General features: G+C 33.7%; 3 protein-coding genes across 3 annotated transcripts; all 3 read right to left on the reverse strand.

Annotated features, from left to right (window-relative positions):
- Positions 1-1,306: 1,306 nt before the first annotated feature.
- On the reverse strand, positions 1,307-5,547 carry LOC114313561 (uncharacterized). The gene is made up of 8 exons (XM_028259932.2): positions 5,102-5,547; positions 4,908-4,997; positions 3,738-3,797; positions 3,593-3,632; positions 3,419-3,512; positions 2,062-2,121; positions 1,892-1,983; positions 1,307-1,820 (listed from the first exon to the last, which is right to left on the reverse strand). The coding sequence occupies exons 1-8, from the start codon at positions 5,209-5,211 to the stop codon at positions 1,734-1,736; spliced, it is 633 nt and encodes a 210-aa protein (XP_028115733.2). The 5' UTR covers positions 5,212-5,547; the 3' UTR covers positions 1,307-1,733.
- Positions 5,548-19,052: 13,505 nt separating this feature from the next.
- LOC145799847 (uncharacterized) lies at positions 19,053-19,655 on the reverse strand. Its single transcript, XM_082889478.1, has one exon. It carries the CDS (start codon positions 19,653-19,655, stop codon positions 19,053-19,055), a length of 603 nt encoding a protein of 200 aa, XP_082745604.1.
- Positions 19,656-20,012: 357 nt separating this feature from the next.
- LOC114313565 (uncharacterized) lies at positions 20,013-27,962 on the reverse strand. The gene is made up of 4 exons (XM_082889479.1): positions 27,896-27,962; positions 25,443-25,610; positions 20,318-20,779; positions 20,013-20,221 (listed from the first exon to the last, which is right to left on the reverse strand). The coding sequence occupies exons 1-4, from the start codon at positions 27,960-27,962 to the stop codon at positions 20,013-20,015; spliced, it is 906 nt and encodes a 301-aa protein (XP_082745605.1).
- Between the last annotated feature and the right edge of the window lie 25 nt (positions 27,963-27,987).

Raw genomic sequence — 27,987 nt, forward strand, 5'->3', positions numbered from 1 at the left:
ATTACAATTGAATAAGTTATTCAAAAGTTAACAATAACAATCATACTGCATGTATATATGATCATTAAAATTTAAATTAACATAAAATAATAAACAAATAAATAAATTATAGTAGCTCATCTTTAAATAAATAAATAAATTTGCAATTAACTAGATTACTCAAAGGAGCAGTTTTTTATAAATCTCTTTTCACCAACTTATGTTCCGTTTAGTCCACATTATTTTCTTATATTCCAATAAGTCATATGAGTGACATAATTACCAAAATACCCCTAATAATATACACATTTACAATGTGAATGTTCCGTAATGTGAATGTTCACATTGTCAATGTGAACATTCACACGTGAATGTAGATATTCACATTGTAAAATATGAATGTTTACATCACCGAATTGCTAACCGTTCAAAAACTATTTGTAAGGGTAGAAATGTCTATAAAATATTTTAAATATAAGAATTAGTATTTGGTAGATCAAATGTTCAAATAATAGGACTTATTGGAATACAACAATCTCTTATAGACTAATTGAGATATAAACACTTGAAAAAGAATTTTCAAATAAATCTCCCTTACTCAAAAGTTAACAATAATAATCATATCATGTCTTTTTGCATGTACAAGAACACTTATGTCTTTTTGCATGACTAGTTTTGGAGGGAAACACTCATTCCATGCAGAGACTTGTTCTAACCGCACGTGCTCCTCAAATTCCGTGAAGTCAAACAGAAAAGGTAACAGTTGCACTTTAATTCCAAACCACAAAAAAGGTAAGTGGCTATTTCTAAATGATAGGGTGATAAAGTGCAATTGGCCTAAACCATAGGCGGTAAAGCAGATTTTTGTCCTTAAATTATTAACATTTTGTTTTTATTAAAAATACTCTAACAAGGGGCTAGGGGAAGATAGGGAGGGACAGGGGAGGTTAAAGGGCGACAATCAGTGTTGGGGAAGGGGATGGGCGAAAAGGGTGACCACAGCTAAGGGTGGTGGGAGGTAGCTCGGGTTTAGGGTTTTGGGTTGGGAGGTTACGAATAGAGACGAAATTGATAAACTAGTCGAGCAGTTAACTGTTCAAGCTTGATTTGAAAACTGTGACAAGTTTCAAAATATGTTAAAGTTTGCTTCATTAAATTTTTAAGATGATCTCAAACAAGCTTGCAGCTTAGTATTTTTCTATAATTTTACGATTATCGAATCTATCTGAATGAGCAATTGATTGTTCAACTTTGATTTAAAACTTTAACGAGCTCTAAAATGTGTCCAAGATTGACTTATTTATTAACGATCGAAGCTCAAACGAACTTTTAAGGAGTCAAACACAAGCCGAGCTCAAGCTGTTATATTCATTTATCATCCCTAATGTTACCATTACACTCAATATAGCTTTGTTCCAAAACAAAATTTAAAATACAATTACTTTTTTGCGGGTAACCACCAGTCATTGCAATAGAAATTAACATATTTACTCGACAAAAGCCACAAATTTAGTCCCACCTTCAATGGAAACTATATTCTTGATCATGAAGTGTTAAAATAAGAAGAGATTTAAACAGACTGCAAGCTGTACAACCATCCACATAGCACAAGAGTTCAAGTTCTGTTCCTCAGGACAAGAAAATCATTAGCTAAGTGATGAAAGAGTCGATTGCAGATTACAGATGTATGTTTATGGCACCAGTCTTTCAGAGCAACTGCACAGCGAAAAGATTAGTCTTCTAGAATAACACCTTCAATCATCGGGTGGGAAATCCTCATGTGAGGCGTTTCCAAGGAACGAACCCAAAGTCTTTCTCAAAACACTAAATGTTTTGTCGTCCTATTTTCCAGAAGATGTTTGTTAGTTTATAGTTATAAATGTGTGGTGTAAGAAGTGTAAATTTAGCTCACCTGCTTCTTCTTAGTCAAGGACTCATCCAATTCAGCAATTTTATTTGCACAGGCTTTCTCATGTTCGGAGAGCATACTCTTCTCTTTCTTCCCTGAAATCAAATCAATTAACAGTGGTAGTGGTGAAATTGTGTTTCAATCGAAGGGATGAAGAAAATCTTGTTACTTACTCTGTTGTTCATATCGCATGAAAAGCCTTTCTTTCTCTTCTTCATGTTTGGAGATAGTATCTATCAAACACAAATGGCAGGCAATAAAACACAAGATACAACTTAAAGCGGTCATTTATGAGTGAAAGTCAAAGCGTGTAACTCCATTAAACCTATCAAAGAATTTCACTTAGGCGAAATTGCTATCAAATTTAAATTAGAGGGGGGTGCAAAATGCTCTCACGCTTAGAAGGTCATGTTCTGCATTGATAATATATCACACCAACTTGTCTGTCTCAAAGTTTTAAAAGCAAAAGCATGTGTTTCTACAAGGACATAGAGAACCCCACAAATGTTCACAATTTGTTTGCTGAAACAAATGAGGAGGGAAATGACAGAAGGCTCATTCAAAATATTTCCATTCCGTTTGTTTCTATTTGAGAACCATGCCATGATTAAAAGAATAATGCTTCCATATCAAAAGAAACTTTGGCACTTGCAATTTCATTTGAATAATTTTATGAAATGATTCTGTAAAAGTATGATCGGTGACCTTGTTTTAGAGCCTCTAAGTCCAGAAATGGTTGATGAAAACAGCTCAAATATGTGAAATACTCACAAGCTGATCCACTAGCAAGCAAGATTTGATCCTTTTCAGGATATGGCAAACTACTTTTTGAAGATAATTTAAATTATGGTAATGACTACTCACAATCTGATCCTTTTCATGTGGACAATTTTACAAAGTGATTATGTAAAAGTATGATCAGGTGACCTTATTTTAGGGCTACCAAGTTCAGACATGATTGATGAAATCTACTATCTATATATGTAATTGTAGTGGGGACCAGGCAGTAGCACAAGTGGTCTTGAAAGGGCACCTAGGTGCCAGTGTGAGGTCTTAGGTTTGAGTGAGACATCAGTTTGATGTTATAATCTAACTACTAACTTGTTAACATCCCATGTCATGCAAAAGAAAAAAAAAAAAAAACAAACAAACAAACAAAAAAAGAAAAAGAAAAAAAGTAATGGGGAACAGCTCGAATATGTGAAATATTCACAAACTGATCCACAACCAAGCAAAATCTGATCCTTTGGGAATATGGGAGACTACTTTTTGAAAGAATTTTTAAATTATGGTATTGACTATTGACCTATAAATCAGATAAAGTGCTTCAAATGTAGTATGTTATCAACTGGAGTTTTAATGTTGACTAGTGTTGACTGAATCTCCTACTCAATTTTCCCACTTGAATATCTTATTACAATCTTGGAATATCATGTAAAAATCATCTCAAAAGATTCAAAAGTAGAGCATGTAGAGAATGCTATTAGTTGAATGATACACTATAACCAAACCCTGGGTAATCTAAGGTACCTTTTAAGGCCAGCAGATGTGCAGCTTTCTCCTTGCAAAATTTTTCATGAACTGCTTGGTACTTGGCTGTCTCATTCTTCAGTAAGTTTTCACACTGCAGATACAGACATATATTTAACCCAAAAGATCAATCTCATTAAAGTACCAATTAAAACTCCCTTTGCCTGATCAAACCTCCTTTGAGCTCTTTGAAAGTGCCTTGGCAAGACTTTGCCTGACAATTGACAACATGAACATGTGTGTAATCTTGGCAACAAAACCCACAAAGTATACTTTAAAATCAGTTTCAAACATGTGTAATCTTGGGATTTATCCTCACCTCTCTTTCTCAAATTTGACCTTCAATTCATCAAGCTTAAATTTGATCTCTGAAGAAACACTGTAAGCAAGCACAATAAAGTAATTTTTAGTCATAACTGCAGTAGACGTGGTAAAAGAAAGCCTTTTCAGATGTAATTCGTATCACAAAGCCTAACTGATAGATGCAACAAACAAATCTAGTTTTGCTACATCCCCCTATTTCAGCACCCCCAATTATAACTCTAATAAGGTGGCAAACAATTTTGAAAGGAGAGAGAAGAGTTTGAAGAAAGTTGATTGGTTGATATTGTTTGCCACCTCATTAGAGGTGCAATTGGGGGTGATGAAATGGGGGGATGGAGCATTTCACCAAACTAATCAACCAATTTGAATAGCAATTGAAGAATCTCAGATATAATGCAAAAATCATCTTTGACAAATCACAAATGAAGCTATCAAATTAATTTGCATTTAGGGCTGCTGAAGCAACAAACCAAGCATATCATTGATGCAACAAACAAACTTATCAATTTGAATATACTGAGATTTTACGAATCTGAGAAAGAATGCAAAAACATCTTTGACATGACAAATCACAAATGAAACTACAAAATTAATTTGCAAATTGTCATTTAAGACATTGATCTGCAAATTCTCGAAACAAGATCCATGTATTTGTGTGTATCAGATTCATCAGTAATGACATCCTCTACTGTGTTCGCTTATTCATACATGCATATCAATTCGTGTATTGTGTACATGTATATATGGATACGATCACTGACGCATATATCATTTAGGAGATGCAATCTGTCGCATACATATATCTTTCAAAAAATTCACTAAATATAAAAAATATGAAAAAAAAAGACATTACATTTTCATATTCTTATGTGTTTATTGATTTTTTTTTAAATAAATTTTTAGGTATATTTAGGTTAGTTGCATCTAAAAACTAAAAAAAAAATTGCTTAAAATATTAAAAAAAATACTAAACTAAAAAAGTAAAATAATAATAAAAAAACTCAATTTTCAGATAATTGGATGTAACAACTACTGGACTTCAAACAGTAAATAGATTTTTTTTAGTATTTGAAGCATCAACCAATACATATGCACATACATTCATTTACACACACACTATATATTAAAATTGTCTCAAATCTGAGTAAAAATTAGTGAAATTCACCTTGAAATGGTCTCTTCGTTCTTCTTCTGGCCGTCCTTATGCGCTTTCTCTCTGATCTGTTGCAATGCGGACCTGATGCCATTGATATCACTGAAATTTCAACGAAAATTTGTAAAAAGAATCACAAAAAATTACAGCTAAATATTGAAGAAAACACGAATTGAATTGATCTCAGAAGAGAATCGAAGACGGACTTGGAGAGATCTGCATCGAAGTCGTCCGCGACGACTCGCTTCAGTTTCTCTAATTTTGAAGCTTCGGACTCGGAGACTGGTTTCTTTGCGCTTGATTTGACTGTCGACATTGTTGATCAATTGTGGAATTCGTATTTGTTAAGGTTGAGATTTTGCGATCAGAAGCTGAATTTGAGCAGCCGAACGTTCGAACTGAGAGAGAGAGAGAGAGAGAGAGAGAGAGAGAGAGAGAGAGATCCAATGAATTGAAATTGTTTAAATCGTTGGCGCGAAGCAAGTTGTGCACGTAGCACGTAGATGAGTCAAACGAGTTTGGTGCAACTCACTGAGTCCAAATCAAATTAGTTGGCATGAATGACAAGGAGAGTTGTAGCGCTCCGGCTACTTATTCCGCAAGATTAGTCCTGGCTTTCCAAAAAACTAGAGGATTGGGATATGTGCGTTATCAAAAAAAAAAAAAAGTTGTAGCGCTATATAGGGTGAAATCAGTCTGGTTCAATTCAGTAGATGTTTGAGAAGTAGGTTTTTTTGTAAATTTTTTTTAGTTATAGGATATTATTAGAGAATTTTTTTTTTTATATTTGGAAAGATAGTTGGATTTTTTCTGTGGTTGGATGTGATGTTTGTGAGAGAAAAAATAAAATGATTATGAAGTTTGATGTAATATTTTATTTGGATTTTTTTTTTTTAGTTTTATAATCAATTTATTTTTTAGTGAAAAAAACCAAAAAAAATCAAAAAAAAAAAAATCCCAAACACCGCCTCAATTTTGTACTATTTTTGAACAGAATTTGTAAAATTGATTTTTTATATTTATTAGGATAAATTACAAATATACTTCTGAGATTTATTTAAAATACAGATTGATTCATGTGATTTAAAAAATTACAAACACTCCCTCATTAAAATTTTTTATTTAACAAAATTAATTAAAAAAATAAACTTCATAATTGCTCTCCTATACAATAATAAAATTAACTAAATTATTAATTGAACATATTATTAAAAACTGTTAATTGACTTGATCATTTATTAATAAAATGAACAATTTGTTATAAAATTAAAAATTTAAAAGGTGAATGCAATTTTTAAAATCATAAAAGACGCTTTGTATTTTAATAAAATCTCAAGAAGTATATTTGTAATATATCCCATTTATTATATTAAATAGACCGACCAATACAGATAAACCGAATTGGACTGATAAGGTCGGTTCATTTTAATTCAATGTGGTTTATCAGTTTGGATATTTGTTTCAAAAATATAGAATAAAAATAAATAACTCCCTTTTTTATTTAAAAAAGAACTTCGTACGACATCATGAGTAAATTGCCTTTATTTATAATAATTGCCTTTATTTAGGTTTGTAAAACGATTAATTTAGGAGTGTTTTGGGAAGTTGGTAAAAAGTTAACTTTTGACTTTTTACCAAGTTTTTTAACTTTTTTAGAAAGTGATTTAGAAAGTTGGTAAAAAGTTGATTTTTGACTTTTTGGGTTAATATTTGTTTATAGCATCAAATCAAAATAAAATGATCAAAATTTCCTTGCCAAACTTTGGAATTTTAAGTAATTTGTTAACATGGAGGGTATTTATGTAATTTCATAGGACAGCGTTTTTATCACATCCCAAATGCAACAATTGCGTTTTCGGCTGGGTCAGCTATTTTTTCACATCAACAATAACGTTGCATTTTTGTGCTCTTCCCAAAACAGCACTTAGTTTCAAGGTTTGGATTTTTTGAATCAGCAATGATTTAGAGCACTAATTTTGATATTTTAATGAAGCATTAATGATATGGTAAGGAGAAAAAAAAATTAAGACCAAAACATCACATTATAGTAGATAGGACCCACTATCAACTCATTAGAGTTGGCTTTAAAATTTAAAAATTAGTGTTTCAAAGTATTTTTCTTCTTGAATTCAGAGAATTTAAGGGTTTTGTGGGCTCAATTATGAGTCTTAACTTAATAATTTAAATTGTTAATTTTATAAATTTTTTAATATATATGATTAATAAAATATATAAAAAATTAATTAATCTAATAATGTTAACACAGATGCCATGTTGTCAAATCAATTCAGCCGGTTAGAAAATATGGTAATTAAAACCGTTTCCCATAGCTAGCACTGCTCTTTTTAAGAGCAATGTTATATATCATTTTATTTTATTTTTTTACTTTTTTTCTCACTCTTAGATATAGGGGTCATTAATGGGACAAACCGGATATACTCGGTCCGTAATTATTATAATTGAGTTTTGATCAGTTAACAAGTTAGTATTAGCCAAGCTTATTTAAAAAAATTAAAATGATTTCTCATTCATATGATCAAATTTTACGGGTCAAAATCATACTGAATCAAGTTGTATAATTTTCATTCAACTTATATTGTTAAGTACTACCCATTTTTTATGCACATATTTTTAATATTTTCATTAGTTATTTTTCTTTTTTGCTTTCCAACATAATTCAAGTATTTTTATTTTTATCTTTTTATATCTCATATAATCAAAATATAATCAAATAACATAATGTAATTTTATTTATAATACTTACAAATGAAAAAAAAAAAAGCGAAAAAGCTAGCATCACACAGGGCTAGAAAACACAATTAGATTGGTCTTTCCTACATCTAGTTCAATCATGTGTTATCTCTCTGAAAACCCCCACAAGTTTAAACTAATACATCAAAATAAAATTACAAATATCAACCCACAAGTGCACATTAAATATTATACACATATATATGTATTTTTTTGGATACATATAAAAAAATAAATATATTGGCCAGGATAGTTTGAGTCGGACTAATGGAATAGTCGAGTTGGGCTTACCCATATTGGCATTTATGGGCCGGGTTCATGGACGGACTCGGATTACAATCTTTGTCCAAAGCCCTAAATAATCTTTTATGGGTCGAGACGAATTGGACACTCAAGCGGGTTGGAACGATTCATGGGTCAGGTGGGCTAGGTTAGGTAATATCAATTTTTTTGTTTGCGGGCCATTTGATGACCTCTACTTAGACAAAAAGCAATGGGTCCACATTTAAAAATATATATAGGAGCCATTCACTTACACCTTGGAATGAAAAAATGAGGTAAGAAATAAAATTATATGCAGCATTTTTCAAAAAAACCAATCACTTGGCTCTATTTATTGGGTAACTATTTGTAAAATGACAAAAGAGACCTTTATACAGTTAATTAGAGAAAATTTCATTTTTACCCTTACGTTTTACCTCGATTTTCAATTTCACCCCCAGACTTTGAATAATTTTAATTTTATCCCCAAAGTTTTTGAAACTGTATCAATTTTGGCCTTGCCGTCACATTTGAAATGGAAAAAGGTAAAAAAAATAAAATAAAATTTTGGCCCCAAATTTCAAAAGAAAGATGTAGACCCACCCTCTTCTACCACCAAGTCGCCACCACCACCAACCACTACTTTAAGTCCTTCTATCTCCTTTGTTATAACTCTGTTTCACCTCATTTTTACATCGTTGGATTCACTCATGGCCTAGTTTTTGTAACGCCCTCAAAAAAAACCCATTATATATATGTCATTGACATGCACTATTTAAAGAAAACAATTCATTCATTCATTCATCAGAGTATTACTAAATAAAAGCATTACATGTAACATCGAATAAAATGCCCTACAGGCTTACATCTTTCCAAGCCAACACTTGGATACAAAAAGATGAGTTCTAACTCAATACAAGAAAAGCCCTAGGCTTGGATGTTTACATGTACTAATAAATAAAGACAATTAACTAAAGATAGTCTTCGAAATCCAAGTCCCTTCCAAGCTAAGTCCTTGGAGGTAGCTTATCACCTGAACCTGAAAATGATGTTCCCATATAGGGTGAGCCACAGCCCAGTAGAAAAATACTAAACCACATATAAGCAATGAATAAAGCAATAGCATTCAACAGATGGTTAACCAAGATAATCAATTACTCCATTTTACAGTCTCATGACACTATTGTCTAAGACACGTTTTACTTTCCAACTTTATCATCATGGCTCAGAACCTGGCCAAACTTACCACAGTGAATTATATATATATCATATTCACATTCCTATAATATCAACAAATAAATGAGACTCAAGCTCAAATCAAAACACTTCATACTTCCAGTTTGATACACATTTTAGTGCTGTATCATTAAAACACTTCAATATAGATAAGCACACATAACAGTGATGCTAATGGAGTCCATCCCCTATCTCCTCCCAAACAAAATCCGGTTTAGAGGTCCATCCCCTATCTTCCCCTAAACCGTGGAGTACATCCCCTATCTCCTCCCACACAAAACAATGTATGTAAACACATAACATATACATCACACAATCAATACACATAATGTCTGTATTAATTCAACAGTCAAAATTAATGACTCAACTAATGTGATTAGTTTCAGTTATACCTAATCCACATGCATTGTCTACAACAATTACGACTATCCTCCACCGATAGCCCAAAACAGTTATTTCTAAACTTGGAAATAAATATATCAACAATTCCATAGGCGAGTGATTTAAATTATCCAACTACACCCTTTAATCAATAAATTCCCCAATTTCATGAATTTAACCAAATTTCCCAATTCCCTTAAATTAATTATACAAATTAATTAATTAATACAACTAGGGTTTTCCCCAAAATTACCAAAGTGCCCCCAACATATCAAAATACTAAAACTTAGAACAAAACTTATAAGATGGAGTAGGAAATCCCTACCTCGAAGACAACAACCCAAATGGAGAAGACAGAGATGATATCCAAATACCAAAGTGCTCCAAATCGCCAACTATTCAGATTAAATGGAAGCCCTCGACTCACTCTATCTTTTTAATGAAGGATCTAGGGTAGAAACACACCCTAAGTAGATCAATCCTAAGAGAGAAGGTGTGTAGAGGGAGAGAGAACTCGTAACTAGGGTTTTGGAATATGAAAGTGCAAGAAAAACAGATCTGAAACACGCTGCTGCCTATTTAAACCTGACAGGCTCGCTCGAGCGAAGACTTGGTCGCTCGAGCTACCAGACACAGAAAAACTACGCTCGAGCCAAGGAAGCCTTGCTCGAGCCAACAACCCAAAAGCTCGCTCGAGCGAAAGAAATCTAGCTCGAGCGAAGGACTCAAACCCTCAGGTCTGTAACCAGACACACGCTCGAGCGAAGGAACTCTCGCTCGAGCGAAGAATGAACTAACTCGCTCGAGCGAAGAAAAGCTCGCTCGAGCCAAGAATGCAAAGCTACTGGTCCAAGCCAGACGCAAACTCTCGCTCGAGCAACCAAACCTCGGCTCGAGCGAAGAACTAAAATAACATCTCGCTCGAGCGACAAACTCCTCGCTCGAGCGAAGATCCAAAATTCTGGACAGCAACACTTGGTTTCTAAACCCTACCAACCTGAAACAAACCTGCCCAAACACATCCTATAATTCCAAATGAGAAAAAAAGGGACAATAACAACAACAATTATACAATGACAGAATCTACGGAACCTAAGTCCGGATACAATAATCAAACGGGAAAAGACCGGGGTCGCTACAGCTTTCGTATCACCTCTCACATGTCTCGTTCTTTCTCTTTTTGCATGTCGTTAGAGCTCCAAAAGTTGATAAAATAAAAGACTTTTCTTCTTGTTTCTGGATTTTCTTTGAGCCATCTTTCGGACTTCGTATCTTTATCAATTCTTAAGGGTTCTACCTCATTCTTTCGCCATTCTCCTCACCTCACTTCCTAGTTTGCCCTATACTACATCGCTTTCTTACTTCTTCGTGTAATGGGCGGTTTCGGTATCCCAAAAGTTATTCGAAAACTAACTTTGAAGATTCTGAAACATTCATCTTTTGTTTCTGTCTCCTCCATCTTTCTTATTCTTTTCTTTTCTTTTTCACTTATAACATGATGCGAAGCATGGTTCTAGGTGGTAACGGAGCTAGTGATGGTGGTGGCGGCGGTTCGGCGATGGTGGTAGAGCTCGCAATGATAGTGGTCGTGGAGCACTTAATGGTAGTGGTAATGGAATTTGGTTATGAAGAATGTGGGTTTGGTGTTGAAAGGTGGTGGTGATGGTAATGGTGATGCTCATGGTGGCAGTAATAGAGTTCGATGGCAATGAAGTTGGTGGTTTAGGTGGTGATGTTGGTGAAGTTAATGAAGAGATGAGATCAAATGCCATCAAATACCCTCTCTCCCAAACACCTTCCACCTGCCATCTTCATACTAACACTAAACCACCTCTAAACCCATACCCTCCAACACCATTTAGACCAACCTCCAACATCACCACAAATCCATTATCAAAACCCACCGACATTTTTGTTAGATAGAAAGTATGTCATTGCCACGGTCAACATAAACCCACCTCCATACCTAATCCTTCTCTGAATGTAGAATTATTTCCATGGAACTTGATACATTTTAAATTGTTTTTAGAATTCGGTCAGAAAAACTATTCAAAGCATAAATAAGTTTCTTAGAGAACTTGACAGTGGCCATTTTTTCATTATCGTCATCAACTTCACCAACATTACCACCCGAATAGCTAACTTCACTGCCACCAAACTCCATTACTGCCACCATAAACATCACCATCATCACCACTTTTCAACACCAAACCCACCTCCTTCACAACCAAGTTCCATTACCACGACCATCTTTACCGCGAGCTTTGCCGCCACCGCCGAACCGCCACCGCCATTGCCGCCACCGCTACCGCCACCACCATCACCAGCTCCATTACTACCTAGAACCATGCTTCACATCATGTTATAAGTGAAGAAGAAATAGAAGAAGAAGCATGAGGAAGATGGTGGAGAAAGAAACAAAAGATGAATGTTTCAAAATTTTTGAAGTTAGTTTTCGGACAACTTTCGACATACCAAAACTACCCATTACATGAAAAAGTGAGGTAGTGTAAGTTGAAGTAGGAAGTGAAGTGAAGAGAATCGTGAAAGAATGAAGTAGAACCGTCAAGAATCGAGAAAGATATGAATTTCGAAAGACAACTCGAAAAAAAGTCAAAAAGGGTAAGAAAAGTCTTTTTTTTTTTTTTTTTAATATATCAACTTTCGGAGATCCTATGGCATGCAAAAAGAGAAAGAACGAGATGTACGAGAGGTGATATGAAAACTAGGCCATGAGGTGAATCCAATGATGTAAAAATAAGACGAAACTAAGTTATAACGAAGGAAATAGAAGGGCTTGAAGTAGTGGTTGGCAGTGGTGGTTTGGTGGTAGGAGAGGGTGGGTCTAGATCTTTTTTTTTTTGAAATTTGGGGTTGAAATATAATTTTTTTAACTTTTTCTATTTCAAATGTAACGGCAGGGGCAAACTTGATACGATTTCAAAAATTTTAGGGTAAAATTGAAATTATTCGAAGTCTGGGGGTGTAATTGAAAATTGATGCAAAATATAAGGGTAGAAATGAAATTTTCTCCAGTTAATTGCGAAATTGCCGTATTAAAACATAGGGTTAACTTGCACTAGGAACATTTGAAGGTGTTATGGCAAAAAGATGTGCATGGCCAAAAATGTCTTGCAAATTTTTGTCATGTGGATTAATTCTATTCACCCCTATATGTTTTTGCCTCAAACCACAAAATCCCAAATTTGAACTAAATTATAAAACCTAATAGAGTTAATAATTTTCAAAATATCTAAAATATCCTTGCTAGATTTCTTCATTCTTTCTCTTTATTTACTACCCATCAAATTTCAAAAATCACCCCTACTACCATTTTGTAATGATGGGGTTGCGACAATAGTTGTGGCAATGGTTAGAAAGATGAAGAAAATGGGCATAATTTTTTTTTATACAAAGAAAATGTTAAAAAGATATTAAGGTTATTGTGGTAATAGAATCGAAACATGCCTAATCAAATAATGTATAGAACACAATTATCTTCACAAATTTTGTTAACTTTACATTTTAGTTCAAACCATACGGGATTAAATGTATTATTTTTAAGCATTATAAATTTACATATTTTTTGATGAATCCGTAAAGAGGGTATAGCATAATTAATTAAATCATGTTTCCATTGTTAAGACATTTATCTCAGTTTACAATTTTTTTTGGAGAAAATTTCATTTTTACCTCTATATTTTGCCTCGATAATCAATTATACCCCCATATTTTGAATAATTTTAATTTGACCTCAAATTTTTTTGAAATCATATCAATTTTGCCCCTACCATCACATTTGAAACGGAAAACATTAAAAAAATTACATTTTGACCCCAAATTTCAAAAGAAAGATACAAACACACTATATCTTACCCAAACTTATCATCTCTTCTCTTTCTCTAATTTTTTCCTCTTTCCTTTACCCTTGCAAGCACTGCCACCACCACCAACTACCACCGTAAACACTTAATTCTCCAATGCAACTTCTCTCAAACCCAAATTCACTCACTCACTTCAAATTCTCAAACCCAGCATCGTCTTTGTTGATGATGTTGGACCATTTTAATATCTTATATTTATTTATTGATTTATCTTTTCATAAATGGGGTTTTATTACTTTGGTAACCTCTTGGTCATGAATGGAGGTTAAATAGAATTCATGAACTTGGTTAATGGTCATTATTTTGGTGTAACCATTTTCTTGTTTAATGGTCATTATTTTTGGTGTAACTGTAAGGTCCTAATAGCCTATAAATAGTCCCTCTCATCTACTCTTTTCTAGACCACTAACACATCAACTATTTTCTATACAAGAGAGATTACTAGCAAAGAAGGGTGTTTTATTGGTGGAGCTTTGGGTTCACCATCTTGTGCAGAATTGGCCTGAACCATACGACAAGTGGTCGGGCTGTTGTATCTTGGAGGGGACAAGTCATAGTGTTGTGACTGCTGCATTGGTATTTGGATTCTTCCTACCGTAGTGGGCTTGATCTCCTTAAAGAAAACGAGATATCCGTGCCTCAGCCTGATCTATTTGTATCTCATTTTCTTTGCATCATTTATCAATAATATAGTTTAGTTTTTGGTATTTTCTCCAACAATTTTAAGGAGATCAAACATGGAACAAGTACCAGAAAAAACCAATGATGGAATTGGAGATCTCAACAAACCTTTCAAGTTCAAAGGAGTTCATTTTAAGAGGTGGAAATGAAAAGTTCTTTTTTACCTTAGCCTTTTGAAAGTTGCATATGTTCTTACCGAAAAGAATCCGAACAAAATCCCAACCGAGGAGATGAATGATGAAGACTATGAGGCACATGAAACAAAAGTGGCTTCCTATAATACAGATGAGTATAAATGTCGCTTTTATCTCTTAAATTGCCTTGCTGATCAATTTTATGATTACTATGACACCACATACATGTTATCTTCTATTAATTTATGGCATCCTCGCTTGTGTCATATAAATAGTAAATATGTGGGAATCATGAGTAGTTTAGAATTAATTCCTAAAGTGACAAAAAATTTTGAGAAATGTGAAGTTTGCAGAAAAGCAAAAATTACCAAGAGGCCTCATAAAAGTGTTGAAAAAAAATACCGAATTGCTAGAATTATTTCATTCTGATTTGTGTGAGTTTGACGGAATTTTAACTCGGGGTGGTAACCGATATTTTATCACTTTTATTGATGTTTTTTCAAAATATACAAACGTATATTTATTAAAAAATAAAAGTGATGCTTTTGAGAAATTTAAAGAATTCCTTCTTGAAGTGGAAAATCAATTCGGTAAAAAGATTAAAAGAATTAGAAGTGATGGAGGCCGGGAGTATGAATCTCTAGGATTCAACTCTTTTGTTCAGTCATTGGGAATCATTCTTGAGACTACTCCACCATATTCACCTTCATCAAATGGCGTAGCTGAAAGAAAAAATAGAACGTTAATTGACTTGACGAATGCTATGCTTATTGATTCAGGTGCTCCCTCAAATTTTTGGGGTGAGGCTATTTTGACAGCTTGCCATGTGATAAATAGAGTGCCACACAAAAAGACTAAAATTGTCCCTTATGAGTTGTGGCGGGGGCATAAACCAAATCTAGGTTATTTGAGGGTTTGGGGTTGTTTAGCATTTGTGAGGCTTGCAGATCCTAAACGACCTAAATTGGGTGAACGAGCTACCACTTGTGCTTTTCTTGGGTATGCGTTGCATAGTACAGCTTATAGATTTTTTGATATGGAAAATAATATTATTTTTGAATCAGGTGATGCTATTTTTCATGAAAATAAATTTCCTTTCAAATCTAGAAATAGTGGGGGTCAAATAATATCTGAAAATATTTTATCTATGCCTAACTCTTCTACTCCTTCTCAAGTTTTTCAAGAAAAAGAAAATTTTCAAATCCAACCAAGAAGAAGTAAACGAGCTAGAGTTGAAAAAGATTTTGGCCCTGACTATTATCTTTACAATGTGGAAGAAATTCCTTATACGGTACAAGAAGCTTTATCATCACCTGATGCTATTTTTTTGAGAGAGGCTGTAAATGATGAGATAGACTCACTACTTTTAAATAAAACATGGAAGTTAGTGGATTTACCTCCAGGTTGTAAAACTATTGGGTGTAAATGGGTCCTTCGTACAAAACTTAAACCGGATGGAACTATAGATAAATATAAAGCGAGGCTTGTCGCTAAAGGTTTTAAGAAACAAGTTGATCTTGATTTCTTTGATACTTTTTCTCCGGTTACTAGAGTAACATCCATTAGACTGTTGATTGCAGTGGCTGCAATTCATGATTTAAAAATTCATCAAATGGATGTAAAAATAGCATTTTTAAATGGAGATCTAGATGAAGAGATTTACATGGACCAACCTGAAGGCTTTGTGGAGCCTAGCCAAGAAAGCAAAGTGTGTAAGCTAACTAAATCCCTTTATGGCTTAAAACAAGCTCCTAAACAGTGGCATGAGAAATTTGATTCCTACATGCTTGAGAATGGCTATAAGACTAATGAATGTGATAAGTGCATATATTATAAAACTTGTGAGAATGCACATGTGATTATTAGCCTATATGTGGATGATCTACTTATCTTTGGCTCTAATTTGCATATTATAAATGAGACTAAAAATATGCTTAATAGCCACTTTGATATGAAAGATCTTGGTGAAGCCAATTTTATTTTGGGAATTAAAATTATGAAGACTAAGGATGGCATTTTTCTTGATCAGTCGCATTATGTTGAGAAAATTTTAAAGAAATATAATTTTCTAGACTGTAAACATGTTGCTACTCCTTTTGATGCAAGCATACACTTATCTGTTGTAACAAATGAAAAAGAAGTGATTAATCAAAAGGAATATGCTAGCATGATTGGTAGTTTGAGATATGCTACTGACTATACTAGACCTGACATTGCATATGTTGTTGGAGTACTTAGCAGGTTTACTAGCAAACCAAGTCGAGATCATTGGCTAGCCATGGGAAGAATTATCAGATATTTATTTGGAACAAAAAAATTATGGTTTGTTTTATAACAAGTATCCTGCAGTACTTGAGGGATATAGTGATGCCGATTAGAACACTTTGTCAGGTGATTCTCTCTCTACCTCGGGTTTTATTTTTACCTTGGGTGGTAGTGCTATATGTTGGAAGTCTAAAAAACAGACGATAATTGGAAGTCTAAAAAACAGACGATAATTGCTAATTCTACAATGGAAGCTGAGCTTATAGCGTTAGTATCAGCATGTGAGGAAGCGAATTGGTTGAGAGATTTGTTACATGAAATTCCTTTTTGGGAAAAACCAATTCCTTCTGTGTTAATTCGTTGTGATAGCACTGCTGCTATTGGTAGAGTGAACAATCATTTTTATAATGGTAAATCCAGACCTATTAGAAGGAAACACAGTAATGTGAGATCCTATTTGAGTAATGGCATCATAACTGTGAATTATGTAAGATCTTGTGATAATCTTGCGGATCCGTTAACCAAGGCCTTGGCGAGAGATAGGGTCTGGAATACATCAAGGGGGATGGGTTTGAAGCCTATAAAACCAAAAACCATGTATGAGGATACCCAACCTAGGGACCAAAGATCCTGTAACTAGGTTCAATGGGAAGAACGAATCATATGGTGGTTGTAAAAATGCACTCTTTAATATTTTTGTTATCCATCCCTATGATGTAAGTGCATTTGTCCTGTAATGTTGGAGGGTTGAGTTTTTATGCTCTTAATGAAATTCTGTAGCTCTTGTTGAGTGGGGCGTATAAATTACAGGAACATCCTTGACAGATTTCACCTATGTGAGCATGATATTGGGGCCGTTTTCTATGAGAACAAGGCTTATTCTCAAATATGCTCATGAAAACTGGGATTAGCACAAGGCCGTAATGTGCTGGCTATTAAAGCTCATATCAACACCTAGATTATTATGTGTGAGTAGTAATACTTTATTTCCCCTAAGCAGTCATAGTTCAAGTCTGAGACCACTATTGACTCTGGAGTAGAGGTTGCTGTTTCACTAATGAAGGTTTAATGTAGAGCACACCTTCATGATGCATACTAGTCTATCTTTGTTTGGTAATCTCTTTTATCCTTGTTAATATTAAAATGAGTGGGGGATTGTTGGACCATTTTAATATCTTATATTTATTTATTGATTTATCTTTTCATAAATGGGGTTTTATTACTTTGGTAACCTCTTGGTCATGAATGGAGGTTAAATAGAATTCATGAACTTGGTTAATGGTCATTATTTTGGTGTAACCATTTTCTTGTTTAATGGTCATTATTTTTGGTGTAACTGTAAGGTCCTAATAGCCTATAAATAGTCCCTCTCATCTACTCTTTTCTAGACCACTAACACATCAACTATTTTCTATACAAGAGAGATTACTAGCAAAGAAGGGTGTTTTATTGGTGGAGCTTTGGGTTCACCATCTTGTGCAGAGTTGGCCTGAACCATACGACAAGTGGTCGGGCTATTGTATCCTGGAGGGGACAAGTCATAGTGTTGTGACTGTTGCATCGGTATTTGGATTCTTCCTATCACAGTGGGCTTGATCTCCTTAAAGAAAATGAGATATCCGTGCCTCAGCCTGATCTATTTGTATCTCATTTTCTTTGCATCATTTATCAATAATATAGTTTAGTTTCTGGTATTTTCTCCAACAGATGAATCTTCAAATCTCATATGGTCATCGAATCAAACAATCTTTTCAACTAACAGCAACACAGTCGCACATCTTTTGGATTATGGAAACTTGTTCTTTGCCAAGAAAATGATTTGAATCTTGAGAATTATCTCTGGCAAAGCTTTGATCACCCAACAGACCCTTTGTTGCCAGGAATGAAGCTCGGACCCATCGACTAGTAAGTACTCATTCAAGCTCAACATCAATGGCTTCCCTGAGATTTTTCTGAGGAGGAATAAAGTTATACTGTATCAAAGTAGGTTGTGGAACGGACTGAGATTCAATGAGGTTCCAAAGATATAACCCAAAAGCTCTGTTATCACATTCAGCTTCGTGATGAACAAAAACAATGTATTCTATTCATTCAGATTGATAGACAATTCTATATATTCTAAACTTTCGATGATGTCGATTGGTGTTCTTCAACGATATACATGGATTGCAACTAGTCAATTATGGAACCCATTTTGGTATGCGCCGGAAGATCAATGCGATCGATACATAAAGTGTGAAGTTTATGGGGTTTGCTATACTAATGAGTTGCATGTGTGCAAGTATATGGAAAGGTTTGAGCCGAGGAATTTATAGGCGTGGGGGTTAAGAGATGGGCATGATGGGTGTATGAGGAAGAAGGGATTCAAGTGTAGTGATGATCAGTGACGGAGCCAGGAATTTAATATAGGGGGGCACCCATTAATTACAATCTCAAAATTTTTCTTTCCCAATCAATAACAATAACATAATAATAATTTTTCAAGCTAATGTTAAACATTAAAAATTAATATCCATTACAAAAAGTTTTAAATTTTAAACTTTTACAATTGACCCTGACGAGTTTCATCTTTTGAAATCTTTCCATAATAGTATCATTTCAATGCCATCAAAAATATCTCTCTCAATGTAGACAACCAAGCTATCATACATCCATTTATCACTCATTCGGTTCCGCAACCGATTCTTCACAATATTCATAGTTGAAAATACCCTCTCAACAATAGCAGTTGCAATAGTTAAGATTAATGCTAAAGTCAAGAGCAAATATACCAATGGATGTACTTTGTCTTTTCTAGTCTCTACCATTTTCTTAGTAAGATCGACAATTCCATTCAACAATGAGAACTCACTACTGGATAGCATGTCGATAATATATGTATTAAGTTGATCATTAAGTACCATGAGCTCCACTGAAGAAAAGTTTTTGGGATAAAATTCAGCAAGATGAATTAACTTTTTCCTGTCAAAACTAGAGAAAGAGTTAGATGGATTCAAACATGCCACACAAAGTAACAAATCAATGTTCGACTCAGTGAAACGAGCATTTAATTCTTGAACTTGCATATCCAAAACAGTGTAAAATAACTCAGCACGATAGTGATGTAAGTTTGTAATTTCTTGAGCATTGCGCCTTTTTCTCCCTCGAGCTACAAACATATCTTCCATTTAGGGAACATCAATTTCATGCTTTTCACAAAAAGACAAAATATCATCAAGTAAAGATGTCCACCCATTCTCCCTCATCTTTTGGAGTCGTACTTTAGAAATTTGAACTAAATTCATAGCATTAACAATATCTTGATCCTTCCTTTGTAGTGCTTGCGATAACTCACTTGTAATAGCCAATATCGTTTTCATCAAATGAAGGTTGAATACAAACTCAAATGATTGAATTGAGTCTAACAATACATTTGCTTCTGCTCATTGTTCTGAATTAGAACCATCCTCTGAAATCATTTCAAGCACATCAATCACTGTTGAAAACATACTAGCTAAGCTGACTAAAGTACCATAGTGTGAACCCTAATGTGAATCACCAGCACGTTTAAGATTAGTTTCTTGATTTAAGCCTTGCCCACTAGATAGCTCTCCAGTATTAAGTGCCTCAGCAACTTTTGTAGCTTTCTTCTCCCTAATAATATCTCGATGTTTACATGATGCTCCAACAACATTCACCACATTAGAAACCAAAGTGAAAAGTAAAGCAATTTGATTATGATTCTTTGCCATGGCTACAAGTGCCAATTGCAATTAATGAGCAAAACAATGAACATAATATGCAGAAGGATTCTCTTTCAGTATAAGTGTTTTAAGACCATTGAACTCACCTTGCATATTACTAGCCCCATCATAACCTTGACCCCGCAATTTGGAAATACTCAACCCAAGTCTGGAGAATAAATTTTCCATAGCTTGTTTAAGTGACAGAGCATTCATATTAACAACATGCTCAGTACCCAAAAAGCGCTCAATCACTTGGCCTTTTTTGTCAACATATCGTATTACAACTGCCATTTGCTCCTTGATTGATATGTCACCGGCTTCATCAATCAAAATAGAAAAAAGTGCATCACCAAGACCTCTAATAATCACATTGATAGTTTTAAATGCGGCCACATTTACAATGTCTTTTTGAATATCAGGAGATGTCAACTTGATATTTTGTGGAGCATTGCTCAATGTAACCACTTTGACATCTTCATTATGATCAGCAAGAAACTTGAGAAGTTCAAGAAAATTTCCTTGGTTACTTGAATTTTTAGATTCATCATGCCCATGAAACGCAAGTCCTTGTCTTAGAAGAAATTTAACACAACTAACCGATGAATTCAAACGGGTTCGATACTCAATTCAAGCTTGATCAGATTGTTTGAAAAAATCGTTTCAATATGTTGGTTTTGGTTTAACAAGTCTTGACATTTACTCGAAGCTTGATTATGAGCACTATTGAGACCTCCAACATGAGTTTGAATTTTTCTTTTTTCTTCCAATTTGAGAAACCCTCATCAACAAAAGAATCACCACCAGCTTGATCTCCAATATCGGTTTAAAAAGATAACAACATAAACAAAATGCTGCATCTTTTGCTACGCTATACTCTAACCAATTACGAAATTCACTAAACCAAGCCTGATTAAATCGCCGAAGTTTTTGTCCAAATGATTTTTGTGGAAAATTATGATCACGAAGTTGACAAGGACCTTTTTGTAGATATTCCCTACGAATTCAGTCTCAATCATTAGCATTATAGTCCATAATCCGAGGCCGTAGTCCTGGATCTGTAGGAAGGTCTACTAAGTTGATTTCTATGCGACTTTGTTTTGCAGAAGGATAATTATCATCTTTTTCTTGAGAAAGAGATGATTTCAACTTTGATTTTCTTTTGAAATATTTCTCCATGACTGTTTGGAAAAACTAAAAATCAAAATAAAATTCATAATCAAAATCTTAAACCCTCTACAAATCAAAATCTCCAATTTTAATACAAATCAAAAAATTTAAATTAGCACAAATCGCAACAAATCAAAATTTTTAATCTTAGCACAAATTATAACAAATCAAAATTCCTAATTTAAATATTAATCACTGCAAATTAATATTTTTAATTTTGGCACAAATCAAATTCCTAATTTTAGCACAAACAACAATAAACCAAAATCCCTAATTTTAATATAAATCACCACTAATTAAGATTCATAATTTTAGCATATCAAAATCTCTTATTTTAACATAAATAATAACAAATAAAGAAAATTACAAATCAAAACTTAACAAATAATTATAAATTAATACTCATAATTTTTATTTAAAAGTAAAAAAAATAAAAATAAAGTTACCTGTAAACAATGAAGAGAAGATACCAAGGTTGTAGTGTGGTCCCAAATTTGTATTATGTGATCCTAATTTGGTGAGTCGCGGGTCGGTAAATTGTAAAGCAAGAAAGGGGGACAAAGAAGACAAAGAAAATACGAAGATACTTCACAAGTATTGTGAATAAAAAAATAAAAAAATAAAGAATTTCATACCCTTTTAAGGTTTAAGAGTTTTAACCTTGCTGTAATTGGAGTTGTGTGCACTCACCTAAAAAAAAGTTGTGTTAGTATTTAATTGGGATTGGGATTGGGATTGGGATTCCAAAAAAAAAGTAAAATAAAATATACAAACGTGGTGCGTCATGCGTGTGGTGTCAGTGGGTTAGTGGGTTTGAAATTGTGTATTAAGAGGTGGGGCACAATCTGTGTGTGAAAGACAGACCGCACTTAAAAAAAAAAAAGAAGAAAAAATTCAAAAGTTAGGGGGGCCACATGACCCCCTTGAGCCCAACGTCCCTCTGCCCCTGGTGATGATGGGTTTTGGGGTTGAAGAATATGAAATTGTCGGACAGTTTGAATGCAGTGGTGGTGGATGTTGAGAGAATGGATTTAAATGATTGTGAAATGGTTTGCTAGAAAAATTATTCTTGTACTGCTTATGCGAGTAAGAATATCAAAAATAATGTCATACATAATTGATTTTTCTTCCTTTTTTTTAATCATTATAAAACTGATGGAGAGAGAAAGAGGTCTAGCCGCCGCCGACAGAGTTGTAAAGGTGCAGAGAGGAGAGAGGGTGAGTTTGGGTAGGAGAGGGTGAGTTTGCATTTGTATTTTGAAATTTGAGACAAAAATATAATTTTTTTTTTCACATTTTTCTTTTCAAATGTGACGGTAAGGGCAAAATTGATACGATTTTAAAAATTTTGGAGGTAAAATTGTAATTATTCAAAATCTGGGAGTGTAATCGATCATCGAGACAAAGTATAGGGGTAAAAATGAAATTTTCTCCTTTTTTTTTTTTTTTGAGTTGCCTAAGATTTGTAAGCAGGGGCAGAGGCGCCGAGGGGGAGGGTGGCCCGGCCTGCTAGCTACTGCAAAACTTCATTTATATATATGAAACTTCGTTAGTTTAATTATACTTGGCCCCCAATGTCATATATTTCTATTTATATACTTTTTGAATACATATGGCCACTTATTTTCTTCCATTCATTTCAATTTCTCTCAATTTTCTTCTCATTTCTTTCTTTTACTTAAGGGATAATTATGGTATCATAACAGAAGTTATGATATTTTGCAATATTAGTAGCAAATTATTGTGATTATGTTTTAAAAGAGTGCACCATAAGAAACATTGGGTTATGTTATGAACATTAAGATGTTATGAACTATTGTAGTGAGAAAAGTTATAAGTCATTGTAATTTTGTTATAAATCATTATTATATACACTACAAGAAAATACAGCTTTGGCGACCACTTTTGCCGACTAAAAATATTTTGGTTGCCAAAAGTTGTGGAATTGGTGACCAAAAATTATGTTAGTCGGTAAAAGTACAATATTTAGCTACTAAATTTTTTTAGTCGCTAAATTTGCCACAATTGGCAACTAAAAAAATATTTTAGTCGCTGTATAGATAGTTTTGGCAACTAAAATAATTTAGTCGCTGAAAGAAAAATAAAAATTTACTTTTTATCTTTGGCGACCAAAATTTTGGTCGGCAAAAATGTAATTTCAGCGACTAAAAAATATTTTAGTCGCTGTATAGATAGTTTTGGCAACTAAAATAATTTAGTCGTTGAATGAAAAATAAAAATTTACTTTTTATCTTTGGCGACCAAAATTTTGGTCGGCAAAACTTTAATTTCAGCGACTAAAAAATATTTTAGTCGCTGTATAGATAGTTTTGGCAACTAAAATAATTTAGCCGCAGAATGAAAAATAAAAATTTATTTTTTATCTTTGGCGACCAAACGTTTGGTCATCAAAAATTTAATTTCAGCGACTAAAAAATATTTTGGTCGCTATATATATAGTTTTGGCAACTAAAATAATTTAGTCGCAGAAAGAAAAATAAAAATTTACTTTTTATCTTTGGCGACCAAAATTTTGGTAGGCAAAAATTTAATTTCAGCGACTAAAAAATATTTTAGTCGCGGTATAGATAGTTTTGACAACTAAAATAATTTAGTCGCTGAATGAAAAATAAAAATTTATTTTCTATCTTTTGCGACCAAAATTTTGGTCGGCAAAAATTTAATTTCAGCGACTAAAAAATATTTTAGTCGTGGTATAGATAGTTTTGGCAACTAAAATAATTTAGTCGCTGAATGAAAAATAAAAATTTATTTTTATCTTTGGTGACCAAAATTTTGGTCGTCAAAAATTTAATTTTAGCGACTAAAAAATATTTTGGTCGCGGTATAGATAGTTTTGGCAACTAAAATAATTTAGTCGCTGAATGAAAAATAAAAATTTATTTTTCATCTTTGCAGACCAAAAGTTTGGTCGGCAAAAATTTAATTTCAGCGACTAAAAAATATTTTGGTCGCTGTATATATAGTTTTGGCAACTAAACTAATTCAGTCGCTGAAAGAAAAATAAAAATTTACTTTTTATCTTTGGCGACCAAAATTTTGGTCGACAAAAATTTTATTTCAGCGACTAAAAAATATTTTAGTCGCTGTATAGATACTGTTGGCAACTAAAATAATTTAGTCGCTGAATGAAAAACAAAAATTCACTGTTTATCTTTGGTGACCAAAATTTTGGTCGGCAAAAATTTAATTTCAGTGACTAAAAAATATTTTGGTCGCTGTATATATAGTTTTGGCAACTAAACTAATTTAGTCGCTGAATGAAAAATAAAAATTTACTTTTTATCTTTGGCGACCAAAATTTTGGTCGGCAAAAATTTAATTTCAGCGACTAAAAACTATTTTAGTTGCTGTATAGATAGTTTTGGGAACTAAAATAATTTAGTCGCTGAATGAAAAAGAAAAATTTAATTTTTATTTTTGGTGACCAAATTTTTGGTCGGCAAAAATTTAATTTCAGCAACTAAAAAATATTTTAGTCGCTGTATAGATAGTTTTGGCAACTAAAATAATTTAGTCGCTGAATGAAAATGAAAATTTTACTTTTTATCTTTGGCGACCAAAATTTTGGTCGGCAAAAATTTAATTTCAGCGACTAAAAAATATTTTAGTCGCTGTATAGATAGTTTTGGCAACTAAAATAATTTAGTCGCTAAATGAGAAAGAAAAATTTATTTTTATCTTTGGCGACCAAAGTTTTAGCAGGCAAAACTTTAATTTTAGCGACTAAAAAATATTTTAGACGCTGTATAGATAGTTTTGGCCACTAAAATAATTTAGTCGCTGAATGAAAAATAAAAATTAACTTTTTATCTTTGCTGACCAAAAGTTTGGTCGCAAAATATTTATTTATAGCGACTAAAACATAATGTATAAAAATTGAATTTGCTTATCTGAAGGAGCTCTCTCTTCCCCATTTGTGGGTCATCGATCTCAATCCCTCAAGCCGCTCTGTATGTCTTTGCCACCATCGCCGACACCACCGACGGTCTTGGCCTAACAGCTAGGCTAGTAAGAAGAAAAGAGGCATTTATCTATCACTTGAGAATCGATTAAGGCATGAAGATCTTCCTCCACTGATAAAAATCGTATCGATCTTGATTGAGAAATCAACCTCGGAGTTGAAAGGGTTGGTGTGACCAGAAGTGAGAACTCCTTCAAGCCATTTATCCATCACCCTGTGTTGTTGAAGCCATCCTTCTATATCTCCTACAGATGATACCCATTGAAGAAAATAGGGTTACTTACGTGTAGATCCTAATAGGTGGACTTATTGTCTAATAAGTCCTATGGAAAAATTTTGTTATAAAAAAAGTCACTAATTGTAAGTTTTAGCGAAAATTTATTAAAATCATGACCAAAAAAAGTCACTAATTGTCAATTTTTAGCGACATATAATAAAAATTGTCATGAAAAAATTATTTTTAGCGACAATTTTACCAAGACTTATTTTCAATAGGATTTGATGGGAATTAAGTCCAACTATTAGGACCTATTGGTAGTTTACCCAAGAAAATATTCATACCTAGATCTTGATTAGCACATATGACTAGGGGTGTGCGCGGTGCGGGTCGGTGCGGTTTGAGAGAAAAATAGAAACCGTATGGCGGGTGGCGGATTGATAAAAGTGTCACTAGAATTTGCCATTTTCCTTATCGAAAACCGGCGGTTCGGTTGGCAAATAATGGCGGATTTGCCTTGGCGGTTCGGGCGGATTGGCGGTTTATAAAAAATATAATTCAAATTACAAAACTTAAATCAAAGAGTAAAAAAAAGACGAGAGATATCGTAATGTTAAGCATCTTGTGAAGCTTTCTTCTGATGCAGCAAGTGTAGCAACGACATGATAATATCAACGACTATACCATCAGTTCATTACAAGCACCTGTGGAAGCTACAATGATCAAATACAATACATAAAATTCCCCTCGAGCAGTAATGTAATACTATATTCTAAGGTATAGAACAACAAGCAAACTTAAGTAAAAAAGAATTTTTAGAATCCTATAAAACATGGTTTAATAGCGGTGCGGGTCGGTGCGGTTTGGAAGAAAAATAGAAACCGGCGGATTGATAAAAGTGTCACTAGAATTTGCCATTTTTCTTACCAAAAACCGGCAGTTCAATTGACAAATAATAACGAATTTGCCTTAGCGGTGCGGTTTTGGCGGTTTCGGCGGTTTCGGCGGTATTATGCACACCCCTACATATGACTGTAAGCCTTGTGGTGGTGATACCACAGAGCAACTCATCAATAGCTATAGGCTAGGGCTAGGGCTCCACATCGATTGAGTTGTCATCAGTTTGACTAATTTGATGGTGGGTCCACTGTTGTTCTATGAAAACAAGCCGACCACGCTTGATCTTATTCTTAGGCTGGGGATTAGAGCTGGTGGAGCCTCCACTGCTTGCTTTTCGGCTTTGTTTACTTCCATTGGAGATGTGCTTCATGTTGCGGTGGCCAGTGGCGGAGCTAGAAAATTAAGTTAGAAGGGGCAGTTATTAATTATAATTTGTTATTTTTAAAAAAATCATGATCAATATTAAGATAAGAATAATTTATGAGCTAAATTTAAGCATAACAAATTAAAAATCATTATTAATAGGAACAAATCAAAATTCTATCATAGTGTGTAATACATCGGTGCGGGATGGTAATATAAGTTTGGTTTTTTGGCACAAAAATTTACCAGGTTTCAAAATTGCTAATTTTAGAAAATAAAAACACATCATTTATAGCACAAAATATTATAAAATCTGTTTAATTTTTATTTGACAAGAATTATTAAACAAATCTTATTGGTTATAAATGATGTGTTTTGAACGTAAATTATTACATAGTCTTCGAGTACCATATGGTGTTGCCTATGCAATGCTCAAAATATGAGAAATCACAAATTACACTAAATAGTTTGTCAACAACTTCAAAATAATAACTTAATTGTATTCAATCTATAAGATTTTGTACTACACTATTGGTTTAAACTACTACATAAATACATTTTGTATATGCCCACAAAACAAAAACAAAAAAAAAATCAAAATTGGAAACATCTGAAAAAAAAATGAGTTGATAATATTGAAAACATCTGTAAAATTTTTAGCGACCAAAATATGGTCGCAGATCTTAAAACGACCCCGTTTGAATGTTATTTAAGTAAATGTTGATTCAATACCCGACCAAACAGTTTTGTAGGGAAAAAATTGCCCTATCAGCCGAGTGAATTTTTCAAACTCTTTATACTGTCACTCCCGCGCACCACTCCTCATACGCACCTCATCGTCGATTCTCCTGCTCGATTGTGTTCAACAAAGTCGCTTCTCCTCCGTCATCGCAGTCGCCTGTGTCGATTTTTCGACCAAGCATCAGCAGCGCTTCGAGAAGTACTTGGGCCTCCATTGTTAGGTATGTATTTTTATCTCTCTCTCTCTCAATCTTTGTAGTTGTGTTCCATTACTCCTCTTACTCACATGGTTGCTCTCTCTTTTCGCACCTAACAGCACCACCATCACCATTTTTCTGCTAGAACCAGTTCGCCTATCTTCAAACAACCCCGACATCAGGTGTGGGTCCTCTCTCTCTCTG

Source organism: Camellia sinensis, chromosome 9 (assembly GCF_055761805.1).
Source record: "Camellia sinensis isolate YWXY chromosome 9, ASM5576180v1, whole genome shotgun sequence".
Classification (NCBI taxonomy): domain Eukaryota; kingdom Viridiplantae; phylum Streptophyta; class Magnoliopsida; order Ericales; family Theaceae; genus Camellia; species Camellia sinensis.